The 16,682-nt window shown below is 38.7% G+C and overlaps 1 protein-coding gene across 13 annotated transcripts in view; it reads left to right on the top strand.

Moving 5' to 3' along the window:
• The window catches only part of CDH11 (cadherin 11), a 173,049-nt gene extending 170,378 nt beyond the window's left edge, over positions 1-2,671 (top strand). For all 13 annotated transcript variants that reach the window (XM_063717331.1, XM_009250780.4, XM_063717326.1 and 10 more), the window contains one exon: positions 1,352-2,671. In XM_063717331.1, coding sequence (XP_063573401.1) covers positions 1,352-1,848 — 497 coding nt within the window. In that variant the 3' untranslated portion in view covers positions 1,849-2,671. The remainder of the gene's footprint in view (positions 1-1,351) is intronic.
• The last annotated feature ends 14,011 nt before the right edge of the window (positions 2,672-16,682 follow it).

Below are 16,682 nucleotides of genomic sequence, written 5' to 3'. Positions count from 1 at the left end.
CAAAACTCTGTCTCAAAAAAAAAAGAAAAAAAAAAAGGCACCTAACATTGCCTGGGAAGGTCAAAGAAATCTTCCTGGAGGATGTGACATACAGGTTGGCTGCTGAGAGTTGTCCAGCTGAGGACAGAGGCTTGGATAGATGAATATTTCAAACAGAGGAAGTAAAATACAAAAGCCCTAGAAAGTTAATAGAAGTAGAAACAGATGTGTAAATCATGTGATAAATATTATAATGAGGATAAGAACAGGGCCAGGCTGGTGCATGAAAAAGGTGCCAGTAGTCCTGTCTGGTGTCAGGATGGCAGGCCAGGAAATGTATCCATGATGAAAGGAAAAAAGAGTCCGCTAAGCAGAGAAAGTGAAAAGGAGTGGTCTGTGCGAGTGAAAGTGCCCACAAGAACAAAGCACAGAGCTTTGGGAGCCACACGAAGTCCAGGGCAAGTACAATCTCTCATCCCTGCTTCTCAGAGCAATAGTGGAGCCAGAGGGATGCTCAGTGGAGTGCCATATTCAGCCACAAACATTTTCTTCAGCCTTGCTGAGTGTATGGGAGAGCCTTCTAATGGAATATTGTAGAAGCCTCTTGGGGAAAAGAGGGAATCAATGAAGAATTAAACTGTGCCTGAACTTTTCTTATAAATGACTCTGATCACCCCTCCTAGGTTGCCCAAGCTTAATGGAACCCCCCTCTCCCAGGGAAGACATGAGATTGCTTTATCTGGGGTTCCAGCTCATGCTATTTTCCTATGTTAAAATAAACAGAAGATTTTGTCTTCTGGGGGTCTTTATAAACTTCCTTTCCTCTATGTGGTGGCTACAGAGAGTCCAACCACACTTATGATAAGATTTCCCATTAAGTTAGTATAGGACCAATGCTCTTTCTCAGACATTGGCAGAAGCTAGCCATCACCCCTTATAAGATGTTAGGCCCTGAGGGCTCTGCATGTCCTCATTTTTAAACCTTGGAAAAACAGCTACCTTGCTTTGCAAAGAGAAATTGGCATTAGCCACTTCTAAGAGACTACAGATCAACATATTTAGAATCATCCTAGTTCTTAGGAAGGTGACTTCTAAATGGTATCTGGATTCATTTGTTAAAAGTTCAAAATTGTCCCAACATGCCAAGTTGTTGGGTGTAATGTTTTCATGGCAGCATTTGTAGAGGAAGAGCCAGGCAGGGGTCAATTTTACACATCCTTAGGAATTCCAGGCAAAGCTCTCATTTCCTATACTGTTTCCTGTTCTGAGCATTTTTACCTCATGGTTTATGGTAATCAGAGTTCCTCTGGCAGAAGAACCCAGGAATATTGGACTTAACCCGAATGCTTACTTTCTTTTTCTTTCCCTCCAGTCATTGTAGTATTGTTTGTGACCCTGAGAAGGCAAAAGAAAGAACCACTCATTGTCTTTGAGGAAGAAGATGTCCGTGAGAACATCATTACTTATGATGATGAAGGGGGTGGGGAAGAAGACACAGAAGCCTTTGATATTGCCACCCTCCAGAATCCTGATGGTATCAATGGATTTATCCCCCGCAAAGACATCAAACCTGAGTATCAGTACATGCCTAGACCTGGGCTCCGGCCAGCACCCAACAGCGTGGATGTCGATGACTTCATCAACACGAGAATACAGGAGGCAGACAATGACCCCACGGCTCCTCCTTATGACTCCATTCAAATCTACGGTTATGAAGGCAGGGGCTCAGTGGCCGGGTCCCTGAGCTCCCTAGAGTCGGCCACCACAGATTCAGACTTGGACTATGATTATCTACAGAACTGGGGACCTCGTTTTAAGAAACTAGCAGACTTGTATGGTTCCAAAGACACTTTTGATGATGATTCTTAACAATAACGATACAAATTTGGCCTTAAGAACTGTGTCTGGCGTTCTCAAGAATCTAGAAGATGTGTAAACAGGTATTTTTTTAAATCAAGGAAAGGCTCATTTAAAACAGGCAAAGTTTTACAGAGAGGATACATTTAATAAAACTGCGAGGACATCAAAGTGGTAAATACTGTGAAATACCTTTTCTCACAAAAAGGCAAATATTGAAGTTGTTTATCAACTTCGCTAGAAAAAAAAACACTTGGCATACAAAATATTTAAATGAAGGAGAAGTCTAACACAGAACTGACGATGAAGGGAAATTGTTTATGTGTTATGAACATCCAAGTCTTTCTTCTTTTTTAAGTTGTCAAAGAAGCTTCCACAAAATTAGAAAGGACAACAGTTCTGAGCTGTAATTTCGCCTTAAACTCTGGACACTCTATATGTAGTGCATTTTTAAACTTGAAATATATAATATTCAGCCAGCTTAAACCCATACAATGTATGTACAATACAATGTACAATTATGTCTCTTGAGCATCAATCTTGTTACTGCTGATTCTTGTAAATCTTTTTGCTTCTACTTTCATCTTAAACTAATATGTGCCAGATATAACTGTCTTGTTTCAGTGAGAGACGCCTATTTCTATGTCATTTTTAATGTATCTATTTGTACAATTTTAAAGTTCTTATTTTAGTATACATACAAATATCAGTATTCTGACATGTAAGAAAATGTTACGGCATCACACTTATATTTTATGAACATTGTACTGTTGCTTTAATATGAGCTTCAATATAAGAAGCAACCTTTGAAATAAAAAAAAAGATTCTTTTTTAATTCTGGGTTTGATTCTTAACATTGAAACAAACGTTAAGTATTTCTAATAATCCATTTATATTTCTAATTTAATTGTGATCTTTTAATAACCCTATTTATGATCTGTTGTAGTCTGTCCGCTGCTTTGATTGTTTATTTAAAATCAAATATGTTTTACAAATGTTTTTTCAGACAAGATTCTGTAACATCATGTAAAGCTTTTTTGTACATTCTTGGTGTTAACCTCCTGGCTTCTCTTCACACACAACTTCTAAAAAAGAAGGATGTGAAAGAACTAGGTCAGTCTATGACTTTGCAATATGTGTTATATAATATGCATTTATCTTGTATATCAGTGATTTGATGGTTATGAGAGATGAATCCATGAGGGAATGGAGCTATCAGAACTCTAATGTTCCAGGTATACATTCTATGCCCCACACTAAGCACTGGGGGACTGGGGGACTAGAGTCAAAAATATAAATCTGCCCAGACTCTAATGTTATTCTATTTTTTCTTATGTTGAACTTACCAGGCTATTGTAAGACTCTGACAGTTGAAACTGCTTATTTTTCCTCCTGTAATTTTAACTATTGTAAAATGATGTGGCATTTTACGTTTTAATGAGAATGGGCGATTCATTTCAAAAACCTTTGTTTAGAATATGCTTGGGGCCATAAGCTCAGAATAAGGGCAGGGACCATTTTGGATTCTGAGGGTCAATGCCATTTGGTCCGGGAGTGTGTCTACAGTTCCCTGCATCCCAGCTAGTTTCTTGGGGATTGAAACTTATGTGAAGGGCATTTCACCTGTTCAGTTGGGCCAAAGGTCAAAACGTAGCAATACTTGGGGAAAGACCACATAAAGTCACACTGCAAGTGCTTTCCCTCTTTCCCCCTACACACAGGGCACGTGCTTTTTCTTGGATTGCAGACAATTTTTACAATTTTTTTCTGACTTTATTGTGAAAGTTTGTTTCAAGCATTTCTGGATATCATGTTACGTACTATTTTTATGATTTAGTCAACATGCATACAAAGAAATGGTTTTTATGAAGTGCTCATTTCCATTTCACTTTGCATTGAAATCAAATTGGGCTGAACACTTCAATGGAATACATTCTGTGGACAACGTCACTTTAGAATCTTTCATCTCAGTGAAGGATTACGCATTCTCAATACTTCCATAATTGCAGGTTGTGTTCATTTTTTTATATAGTTTTTGTAATCCAAAGAATATTTTGCTAGATTTGCACAGATCTCCAATTGAATTTGCAATGAAGAAATAACTCAAAAGGAATATGAATAGCATTTAAATAAGTATACAGTTGTAAGTAACCCTGTCACCATGGATGATCCTTTTCTCTAGGAATGTATTTGGATTAGAGATGACAACTACATTTTCGAATTTTTATGTTGAAGTCTTTTTTAAAAAGGCTGTTTACTTTTCAGTAGTTAAGAATACTTGTTTTTCTTTTTCTTTTCTTTTTACCTTTTATTTTTTCTTTAAGCCTCTATTGTTTGTAGAACACTCTTAGAAACTTGGAAATAAAATGTCTTTCCCAACTAGTGGAGTCCTTTTTCATTTGGAGCACATTGCCTTAAAAGAAGTCTTAATTTAAAATGGTCCTTCCTTATTTCTAAAGTAATCACTGTTTTATACCATCTATGCAGCTAAAAGAAGGAACATGCTTCTGTTCTTTTCCTCAAGTAATGGTTGTTGTTTCATCATTCATTGATTCATTCATTAATTCATCAAAATCTTATTTTATAAACCCTGTTCTACTTACTTGAGGATTCAGAATGAATCTTACTACCTTTTCTGACATCTTTTGATAATTCAACCCATACCAAAGTAACCACCTTGTTGTCTTATAATCACCTATTTACCTATTTGCCCTCCTAGAAAATGCAAGAAGATATTTTCTCTCCTTCCAAGTTGAAGGAAGAACATAAAAGATATAACAGGAAGGAGATGGTGAGATATAGAGTGTGAACGGAGATTAGGCCAGCTGTGGCAATTCTGGACAGATCTTGGGTTTAGCTAAGTTATTTCTTTTAGGCCTGGGTTTCTGGGGGTGACAGGGAAGATAAAAGAGTAGTTTATTTACATCTCTTGGAAAATTGGTTAAAAATATAGAGATCATGGCTCTGTACGTCAGGTGGAACCAGGTCAGGAGTATTTGAAACTGCTCCTGGGTCATTGTGACATATCCTTCACCTCTTTTTGAGAAACTTTATAAGACAATGGGGGTGAATGGGGGCTGGGCAGTTGGAGTCTTTGAGCAGAAGAGGGGCAAAATGTATTTGGCAGGCAGTGTGGGGGACAGATTAGGAGCATATAAACCCAGAGGTGTGCACCAGGAGGGCTTTTGCAAAGGTCAAAATGAGATAGAATGAGGGCCTGAAATAATTCAGTAATTTGGAGATGGAGAAGAGGAAAGACTTCTCTGCTTCTGCACTGCCATCAGCCTGGTCTGGGCCATGGTCATCTCTGACCCGGAAGACTGACACCACCTCTTGGCTGATCCTCTGCCTCCCAACCTCCTCTTCACAAAGAAGCCAGAGGGATACTTTTAACGCACAACCCAGATCACATGACTTCGTAACTTAAACCTCTTCACTGACTTCCCAAAGACTTAAAATGAATTCTGATGCCTTTATTTTATTGCTTTACATGAACAGGGCCCTGCGAACCTCTCCAGTGTCATTCCATTCCATCCTCCTTTCAGTGCACGATGCTCCAGCCACACTGGCCATCTTTCGGTTCCTCATACAAACAAAACACGTTTCATTTTCCATGGAAAGCAGGTCACCCTTGTTATTTTGTATCGATGACAACTCTTTAAACTTATTTTGCTTTTTGGCTTTATGTATCTGTGTGGGTGGGTGGGACTGACTGCCCCACTAGAATGTAAGCTCCAAGAGGGCAGGGAATCTTGCTTTCTTGTTTACCGTTGTATACTCAGTTCTTTACACTGTGCCTGAAACATAACAGGTACACAATAAATATCTATTGAATGAAAGCATATATACTGATGAGGCAGATTTATCAGGATTTGATGACTTATTAGAGGTTGCCAGTGTGATTTTAAGCATCCTTATCTGAAAAATTGTGTCAACTGTGATCTTAGTATCTAGGATTGGTAAATTGAAAAGAAGTGGGTTTGGGGAAAATAAATTGAATTGAGTTTGGGTTAGGATTGTAAATGGGAGGTGTTTGTGTGACAACCGGATGGATTTTCAAGTAAGTCATCAGAAGTATGGATTTTCAGTTCGCTCATTGCAGAAGTAGGGCCTGGACATGGAGTGTAAGAGTCATCAAATCGGAGCTGAAGCCTTAGGAGTGACAGCATTTTTCTAATTGGGTTTTCACTGTTCTCTGTCAAATTTAAAAGGGTATTTTAATGGTAAAATCCCTCTGGTGTGAAGAGTAAGGCTGAGTTTAGTTTTATTAATAAGGGTAATTAGTAAGCATAAACCTTATCCTTGTATGTCAAATGCTTTGAAAAATAGGAAGGGAATATTAATTAATTCAATCATTCTTCTCTTTAATTAGTGAGCCTTTCTTGAGCTCATGCTGTATGGAGGTCATGTACTAAACATGTGTAACACATCCTGTTTCTATGAGAAGACAAAATATATGCTACAATCCCTTCATTACACTGAAGAAAATTGTGGACCAGAGAGGTTAAGCGTCTCTCCAAAGCTACACAGGAAGTGATGTCAAAGCTGGATGGGAGAAAATCCCATTTCTCCCATTTTGGGTCAGGAGATGTACTCTTTAAACTTAGGATAAAGAAGCCAACAGCAAGGACTATCCCTCACAATCAATAACTTAGCTAAGCCATTGACAGTGAGAACTTGGAAGGAGATGGAAACCCCCAGCCTCCAGGTGTTCAGGTTATTACTTTGAGCACCCATTCACCACATAGTTTGATGAGAGGATTTAATCATGTCTCTGAATGCTTAGACTCTTCCAAGTCCAAAATGGCACAAGGATCAGAATTGTGAATTTTTCTGTTGGGGTTTACATCCTTCTACACTATGAATTTTGGAAATCAAATATAAAAGAAACCAACTAGGCATTTTGCAGCTATTTTTATTATGTTTCTTAGAGAAGTTTGATATTTCACCTTATTCATGGGATTAAAAATATGGGGCAGCAAGGGGGAGTCTTGACCTCACCGAACTTCATTTTCCACAAGTGTACAATGGAAGCAATAATTCCCACATTGCCAGCAGTGGTGAAGAATAGATGAATTCACATTTCTACAGCCACTAACCATTCCTAGGACAGGAAAAACACTAGAAGGTAGCAATTATATTGTTACTGTTTGTATTATTTTCTCAACCAGGCTTCAGAATAATGGAAAGGAAGAATTTACCACCTCATGCCTTCTGTTTTATTTAACTTGTTTCTTCAGAAATCAATCTACTCTCTGATTTTCCTCTCTCCTGAGCCAACAGTAGAACATAGATGTCTTCACACACTATAGTTTAGGCAGAGAACTGATTGATAATTTACCCACTCCAAATATTAAAAATAAAGACTAATTATCTGTCTAGAGAATTTACTGAATTTACTTATATTTGACTAAAATATGCAGCATAATATTGGCAAAGCAACAGGTAAAATAGCTTTTAATGTTTCTTTTTCAGAAGACAAGTTTACATAATTATGAGTTATATATAATTGGATAGAAGATATTATGAAATAATATTTGAAATTGGGATGAGTGTGTCAAGACCTGCACAAACTTGTACTCTTCCAATATAAGGAATTTCATGTTTGATATATTTTTGCTCATTTGTTCAAGCAATGGTGCTTCTTTTTTTTTCAGACACATCTCTTCTCTGAAAATATTGATGTTTGAAGGCATATAATTTCATTAGAATATTCCTTTTTATGTAACAGTTAGAATGAGCTTAGTTTAATCACTGTTTTTAAATCAGTAAGAACTCAGGAAATTGGAAATTATTTTATGCTATGATAATTTTCTCCCTCCTTCTCCCTTTCTGCCAACATTAAGTAAGATATTAAAGAAATAGTAGTGTTTAGAAATATAATTTTCAAATGACTTACTCTTATGAATTAGTAAAGAAGTTGTCCATTTGATATTGCTTACCTAAAAACTAGTCCAGAGTCTCTAGAATTACAAATGGGCTTTTCCCAAAGACACCAATCTCTTCCCTTTTTTAACTTTAGTTTCCCAGCCAAAAATAGGTACTGAGTAAATGTTAGGGGCAAGACAACAGGGTCAGATGAGTAAATGGATATTCATGTCCTAGGCATTACAGCAGTCTAAACTACTAGAAATCTATAAGTGAGAATTCACCTGGGCACCTTCCCTCCCTCCACCTCCCAATGTTTTGATAAGACCATGATAATGCATCAGATTTAGATTTCACATGATTCGATATCCTACCTTGATAGTCACCCAGCACACCCTCAGATCAAATTGGGGCCCAATGCACTAAGCAAATCATAAAAGTGGCATCAGGTAATCTGTACAACTTGCTAGTGTTGGAAAGGTCATCTTTTTTGTGTGTCTCATTTCCTTTATCCATCTGGTGGACATATGTAATCTCTGATTGGAATGCTAGAAATTATTGACCTAGAATAGGAAAATAAAGTAAATATATAACTAGTTGCACAAATGAATGAGTTTATTGTTGCTATTTTTGCTGTTACTTATACTTTTCCTACTGTAAACTGGATCTGCAAATGACTCAGAAGAGAGCCTCAGATCCAAAAGTGAAATTAAGGTACCTTTCAGCTTCTCCTTTAAAGACTTTTTTTTTTTTTAATTATACTTAAGGTATATCTCCCAATGCTATCCCTCCCCGCTCCCCCCACCCCACAACAGTCCCCAGAGTGTGATGTTCCCCTTCCTGTGTCCATGTGTTCTCATTGTTCACTTCCCACCTATGAGTGAGAATATGCGGTGTTTGGTTTTTAGTTCTTGCGGTAGTTTACTGAGAATGATGATTTCCAATTTCATCCATGTCCCTACAAAGGACATGAACTCATCATTTTTTATGGCTGCATAGTATTCCATGGTGTATATGTGCACATTTTCTTAATCCAGCCTATCATTGATGGGCATTTGGGTTGGTTCCAAGTCTTTGCTATTGTGAATAATGCTGCAATAAACATACGTGTGCATGTGTCTTTATAGCAGCATGATTTACAGTCCTTTGAGTATATACCCAGTAATGGGATGGCTGGGTCAAATGGTATTTCTAGTTCTAGATCCCTGAGGAATCGCCACACTGACTTCCACAAGGGTTGAACTAGTTTACAGTCCCACCAACAGTGTAAAAGTGTTCCTATTTCTCCACATCCTCTCCAGCACCTGTCGTTTCCTGATTTTTTAATGATTGCCATTCTAACTGGTGTGAAGTGGTATCTCATTGTGGTTTTGATTTGCATTTCTCTGATGGCCCGTGATGGTGAGCATTTTTTCATGTGTTTTTTGGCTGCATAAATGTCTTCTTTTGAGATGTGTCTGTTCATGTCCTTCTCCCACTTTTTGATGGGGTTGTTTGTTTTTTTCTTGTAAATTTGTTGGAGTTCATTGTAGATTCTGGATATCAGCCCTTTGTCAGATGAGTAGGTTGTGAAAATTTTCTCCCATTTTGTAGGTTGCCTGTTCACTCTGATGGTAGTTTCTTTTGCTGTGCAGAAGCTCTTGAGTTTAATTAGATCCCATTTGTCAATTTTGGCTTTTGTTGCCATTGCTTTTGGTGTTTTAGACATGAAGTCCTTGCCCATGCCTATGTCTTGAATGGTAATGCCTAGGTTTTCTTCTAGGGTTTTTATGGTTTTAGGTCTAAAGTATAAGTCTTTAATCCATCTTGAATTGATTTTTGTATAAGGTGGAAGGAAGGGATCCAGTTTCAGCTTTCTACATATGGCTAGCCAGTTTTCCCAGCACCATTTATTAAATAGGGAATCCTTTCCCCATTGCTTGTTTTTCTCAGGTTTGTCAAAGATCAGATACTTGTAGATATGGGGTGTTATTTCTGATGGCTCTGTTCTGTTCCATTGATCTATATCTCTGTTTTGGTATCAGTACCATGCTGTGTTGGTTACTATAGCCTTGTAGTATAGTTTGAAGTCAGGATGTGTGATGCCTCCAGCTTTGTTCTTTTGGCTTAGGATTGACTTGGCGATGCGGGCTCTTTTTTGGTTCCATATGAACTTTAAAGTAGCTTTTTCCAATTCTGTGAAGAAAGTCATTGGTAACTTGATGGGGATGGCATTGAATCTGTAAATTACCTTGGGCAGTATGGCCATGTTCACAATATTGATTCTTCCTACCCATGAGCATGGAATGTTCTTCCATTTGTTTGTATCCTCTTTTATTTCCTTGAGCAGTGGTTTGTAGTTCTCCTTGAAGAGTTCCTTCATGTCCCTTGTAAGTTGGATTCCTAGATATTTTATTCTCTTTGAAGCAATTGTGAATGGGAGTTCACTCATGATTTGGCTCTCTGTTTGTCTGTTGTTGGTGTATAAGAATGCTTGTGATTTTTGTACATTGATTTTGTATCCTGAGACTTTGCTGAAGTTGCTTATCAGCTTAAGGAGATTTTGGGCTGAGACAATGGGGTTTTCTAGATATACCATCATGTCGTCTGCAAACAGGGACAATTTGACTTCCTCTTTTCCTAACTGAATACCCATTATTTCCTTCTCCTGCCTAATTGCCCTGGCCAAAACTTCCAACACTATGTTGAATAGGAGTGGTGAGAGAGGGCATCCCTGTCTTGTGGCAGTTTTTAAAGGGAATGCTTCCAGTTTTTGCCCATTCAGTATGATATTGGCTGTGGGTTTGTCATAGATAACTCTTATTATTTTGAGATATGTCCCATCAATACCTAATTTATTGAGAGTTTTTAGCATGAAGGGTTGTTGAATTTTGTCAAAGGCCTTTTCTGCATCTATTGAGATAATCATGTGTTTTTTGTCTTTGGTTCACTTGATCATGGTGGATAAGCTTTTTGATGTGCTGCTGGATTCTGTTTGCCAGTATTTTATTGAGGATTTTTGCATCAATGTTCATCAAGGATATTGGTCTCAAATTCTCTCTTTTGTTGTGTCTCTGCCAGGCTTTGGTATCAGGATGATGCTGGCCTCATAAAATGAGTTAGGGAGGATTCCCTCTTTTTCTATTGATTGGAATAGTTTCAGAAGGAATGGTACCAGTTCCTCCTTGTACCCCTGGTAGAATTCAGCTGTGAATCCATCTGGTCCTGGACTCTTTTTGGTTGGTAAGCTATTGATTATTGCCACAATTTCAGAGCCTGTTATTGGTCTATTCAGAGATTCAACTTCTTCCTGGTTTAGTCTTGGGAGAGTGTATGTGTCAAGGAATTTATCCATTTCTTCTAGATTTTCTATTTATTTGCATAGAGGTGTTTGTAGTATTCTCTGATGGTAGTTTGTATTTCTGTGGGATCGGTGGTGATATCCCCTTTATCATTTTTTATCACATCTATTTGATTCTTCTCTCTTTTTTTCTTTATTAGTCTTGCTAGCGGTCTATCAATTTTGTTGATCCTTTCAAAGAACCAGCTCCTGGATTCATTAATTTTTTGAAGGGTTTTTTGTGTCTCTATTTCCTTCAGTTCTGCTCTGATTTTAGTTATTTATTGCCTTCTGCTAGCTTTTGAATGTGTTTGCTCTTGCTTTTCTAGTTCTTTTAATTGTGATGTTAGGGTGTCAGTTTTGGATCTTTCCTGCTTTCTCTTGTGGGCGTTTAGTGCTATAAATTTCCCTCTACACACTGCTTTGAATGCATCCCAGAGATTCTGGTATGTTGTGTCTTGGTTCTCATTGGTTTCAAAGAACATCTTTATTTCTGCCTTCATTTCGTTATGTACCCAATAGTCGTTCAGGAGCAGGTTGTTCAGTTTCCATGTAGTTGAGCAGTTTTGAGTGAGATTCTTAATCCTGAGTTCTAGCTTGATTGCACTGTGATCTGAGAGATAGTTTGTTATAATTTCTGTTCTTTTACATTTGCTGAGGAGAGCTTTACTTCCAAGTATGTGGTCAATTTTGGAATAGGTGTGGTGTTTTATACAAATATACAAAATATTCAAAAAATGTATATTCAAAAAAATATACAAAAAATGTATATTCTGTTGATTTGGAGTGGAGAGTTCTGTAGATGTCTATTAGGTCTGCTTGGTGCAGAGCTGAGTTCAATTCCTGGGTATCCTTGTTGACTTTCTGTCTCGTTGATCTGTCTAATGTTGACAGTGGGGTGTTAAAGTCTCCCATTATTAATGTGTGGGAGTCTAAGTCTCTGTGTAGGTCACTCAGGACTTGCTTTATGAATCTGGGTGCTCCTGTATTGGGTGCATATATATTTAGGATAGTTAGCTCTTCTGGCTGAATTGATCCCTTTACCATTATGTAATGGCCTTCTTTGTCTCTTTTGATATTTGTTGGTTTAAAGTGATTGCAACCCCTGCCTTTTTTTGCTTTCCATTTGCTTGGTAGATCTTCCTCCATCCTTTTTATTTTGAGCCTATGTGTGTCTCTGCATGTGAGATGGGTTTCCTGAATACACCACACTGATGGGTCTTGACTCTTTATCCAATTTGCCAGTCTGTGTCTTTTAATTGGAACATTTAGTCCATTTACATTTAAAGTTAATATTGTTATGTGTGAATTTGATCCTGTCATTATGATATTAGCTGGTTATTTTGCTCGTTAGTTGATGCAGTTGCTTCCTAGCCTTGATGGTCTTTACAATTTGGCATGATTTTGCAGCGGCTGGTACCGGTTGTTCCTTTTCATGTTTAGTGGTTCCTTCAGGAGCTCTTTTAGGGCAGGCCTGGTGGTGACAAAATCTCTCTGCATTTGCTTGTCTGTAAAGTATCTTATTTCTCCTTCACTTATGAAGCTTAGTTTGGCTGGATATGAAATTCTGGGTTGAAAATTCTTTTCTTTAAGAATGTTGAATATTGGCCCCCACTCTCTTCTGGCTTGTAGAGTTTCTGCCGAGAGATCCGCTGTTAGTCTGATGGGCTTCCCTTTGAGGGTAACCCGACCTTTCTCTCTGGCTGCCCTTAACATTTTTTCCTTCATTTCAACTTTGGTGAATCTGACAATTATGTGTCTTGGAGTTGCTCTTCTCAAGGAGTATCTTTGTAGTGTTCTCTGTATTTCCTGAATCTGAATGTTGGCCTGCCTTGCTAGATTGGGGAAGTTCTCCTGGATAATATCCTGCAGAGTGTTTTCCACCTTGGTTCCATTCTCCCCGTCACTTTCAGGTACACCAATCAGACGTAGATTTGGTCTTTTCACATAGTCGCATATTTCTTGGAGGCTTTGTTCGTTTCTTTTTATTCTTTTTTCTCTAAACTTCCCTTCTCACTTCATTTCATTCATTTCATCTTCCATCGCTGATACCCTTTCTTCCATTTGATCGCATTGGCTTCTGAGGCTTCTGCATTCTTCATGTAGTTCTCGAGCCTTGGTTTTCAGCTCCATCAGCTCCTTTAAGCACTTCTCTGTATTGGTTATTCTAGTTATACATTCTTCTAAATTTTTTTCAAAGTTTTCAACTTCTTTGCCTTTGGTTTGAATATCCTCCCATAGCTCGGAGTAATTTGATCATCTGAAGCCTTCTTCTCTCAGCTTGTCAAAGTCATTCTCCTTCCAGCTTTGTTCCGTTGCTGGTGAGGAACTGCGTTCCTTTGGAGGAGGAGAGGCGCTCTGCTTTTTAGAGTTTCCAGTTTTTCTGCTCTGTTTTTTCCCCATCTTTGTGGTTTTATCTACTTTTGGTCTTTGATGATGGTGATGTACAGATGGGTTTTTGGTGTGGATGTCCTTTCTGTTTGTTAGTTTTCCTTCTAACAGACAGGACCCTCAGCTGCAGGTCTGTTGGAGTACCCGGCCATGTGAGGTGTCAGTCTGCCCCTGCTGGGAGGTGCCTCCCAGTTAGGCTGCTCGGGGGTCAGGGGTCAGGGACCCACTTGTGGAGGCAGTCTGCCTGTTCTCAGATCTCCAGCTGCGTGCTGGGAGAACCACTGCTCTCTTCAAAGCTGTCAGACACGGATATTTAAGTCTGCAGAGGTTACTGCTGTCTTTTTGTTTGTCTGTGCCCTGGCCCCAGAGGTGGAGCCTACAGAGGCAGGCAGGCCTCCATGAGCTGTGGTGGGCTCCACCCAGTTTGAGCTTCCCTGGCTGCTTTGTTTACCTAAGCAAGCCTGGGCAATGGCGGGCGCCCCTCCCCCAGCCTCGCTGAGGCCTTGCAGTTTGATCTCAGACTGCTGTGCTAGCAATGAGCGAGACTCCGTGGGCATAGGACCCTCTGAGCCAGGTGCAGGATATAATCTCCTGGTGCGCCGTTTTTTAAGCCCGTCGGAAAAGCGCAGTATTCGGGTGGGAGTGACCCGATTTTCCAGGTGCCGTCTGTCACCCCTTTCTTTGACCAGGAAAGGGAAGTCCCTGACCCCTTGCGCTTCCCGAGTGAGGCAATGCCTCGCCCTTTTTCGGCTAGCGCACGGTGCGCGCACCCACTGACCTGCGCCCACTGTCTGACACTCCCTAGTAAGATGAACCCGGTACCTCAGATGGAAATGCAGAAATCACCCGTCTTCTGCATCGCTCACACTGGGAGCTGTAGACGGCAGCTGTTCCTATTCGGCCATCTTGGCTCCTCCCCAAAGACTTTTATCTAGTAGCCCCAGGGTAGGCTTTAAACTACATCTAAAAGATAATAATATCTGAAAGATAGATATTGCATCTTTGTTGTGTAAGGACTGTGACCCCAGGGGTTCTCCCAGCCTAGCCTAGGGGATTTCACTACATTGTCATCAGGAGCTTGGAAAGAGTCATTCCTCAAAGTTCTAGCCTATGAGGAACATTGATCCCTATAGTCTAGTGTTTTCCAAGTTTGAAATACAGATTTCTGCATCTCTGGTGGTTAGAAGAGATAGTTTTAAGGGACGTTAAATAAGAATACATTTTAGAGGGAGAAAGGTATTCTCTTTGAAATTACTAAGAGTGTGATGTACACAGATTTGCCCCTCTGTTTGAAATTCCTTCCCTCTTTGCTGGCTGTTTCTCTAACCATCCAATTTGAAGCAGCCCCCTAATCCCTGTCTGCCACATTGCTCTTCTATTATTATTTGCCAAGTACATATCTTTTTTTGTGTGATTTCTTCTCTTTCCCACATTTTGTTTATTTTCAATCTATTTTTCTCTTTGGAATGTAGGCCATTAGGAACAAAGATTTACTTCTTTTTACAAGGTACCCCAGAGCCTAGTACAGAGCCTGGTATGTTGTGGATGCTTGGTAAATAATTGTGGATCCCCAAGAGGTATTGGCACAATTTTTATTATTCATTCTAATGAGATAAGACCCAGTTTGGGATTAAATGTCTAACCACTATATAATCTCCTTTTTTGAAATGGAAATAAGATCTCAAGCTTAAAGTCTTCAGCAGCAAATGTATCTAGTAAGAATTTAATAAAGTTATTTTCTTTCCATGTATTTATTTGTACAGTTATCTTCCATGCCATGAGAAAGTTTGCATAACAATAATACAATGTTTCCTCTTAAATACGTTTCTTTAGATACAAATGAGTTATTTACAGATACACACATAGGAAATAAAAGTATGTCTGTTACTTGAATATGTTGGTGTGGGAAAGAAGTGTGATGTTGAACTCAGAAGTTTTGAAAACATCAGTTTTGAGCCAAAACCGATGGTGTATACCCAGCCAATTTATGAATGAGTGTACTGAAATTCTAGAAGGTAAACTAACCTGCTTCCAGAGGCAGAGGACCAAGAAGAGAATCTGGAAAGAAAAGACGGATCTCCTGCTGGTGACCTGTCAGTTTCAAAGCCTGAACTGTAAAGAGAGTTACCAGCAATTGAGTCAGCTCTTCATTTTATTATATTTTTTTGAATTGAAAAATCATAATTGTACATGTTAGCGGGGTATACATAGTGATATTTACATATATGTAATATATAGTGATCAGATCAGGGTAATTAACATATTCATCATGTCAAACATTTTTCAATTCTTTGTGTTGGGAGCATTCAATATTCTCTCTCTAGCCACTGGAAACTATATAAAATATTATTGTTAACTATGGTCACCCTACAGTGGTATAGAACATTAGAATTTTTAAAATTTTTTAAATTTTTGTTTTTTTAATTTTTAACTTTTATTTTAAGTTCAGGGGTACATGTGCAGGTTTGTTATATAGGTAAACTTATGTCATGGGGATTTGTTGTACAGATTGTCACCCAGGTATTAGCCTAGTCCGCACTAGTTATTTTTCCTGATCCTCTCCTTCCTCCCACCCCCCATGCTCTGATGCTCTGACAGGTTCCAGTGTCTGTTGTTCCCCTCTGTGGGTCCATGGAACACTAGAACTATTTAACAGGTGCTTTATTCTGCCCAGATACAGGCATACCTTTTCCCTCATGTGTACCGTTGTTCTAGTTAAATGTCACCTCCCCAGAAAGGCCTTTGTTGACCACCTTCAATAACACCCTTTCTTCCTGAGTCCCTTTCTAACCCCTTGTCTCATTTATTTTATTTCAATACACTTATCTCTACCTGATATTATAATTAAGACCTGTGTATTTGTTTATTGTACGCACGCCCTCACACTTATTATAACAAAACATTCATGAGGACAGTGAGGCTTTCTGTGGTTGACTTTTATACGCCCAGAAGCTAGAACAGTGCCTGCAGGATTTTAGGGTCCAATAAACAATTTTTGATCAAATGAGTGAATAGCAATGTGTGTTATCAACATTAGACTTTTAAATTTATGGATTTAATTGAGTGAGAATTTTCATTTAGTTTTTTCTTTCAGTCCTATTCGTTAATAGGGATGATATTGTGAACCAAATGAAGAACACAGAGGCTATAGTATTATTACATTCTCTCCCAGAACACAAACATTTCAGATTCAAGTGTGTGGTTGATCAGCAGCTGCTGACCACATAATAGGGGTTTCCCTCTTGCTTTTCTAGCTGTTTGCTGCAAA

The sequence above is a fragment of the Pongo abelii genome, chromosome 18 (genome assembly GCF_028885655.2).
Source record: "Pongo abelii isolate AG06213 chromosome 18, NHGRI_mPonAbe1-v2.0_pri, whole genome shotgun sequence".
NCBI classification, from domain to species: domain Eukaryota; kingdom Metazoa; phylum Chordata; class Mammalia; order Primates; family Hominidae; genus Pongo; species Pongo abelii.
The sequence above is the reverse complement of the archived record's forward strand: the minus strand, read 5'-3'. Positions and strand labels throughout refer to the sequence as shown.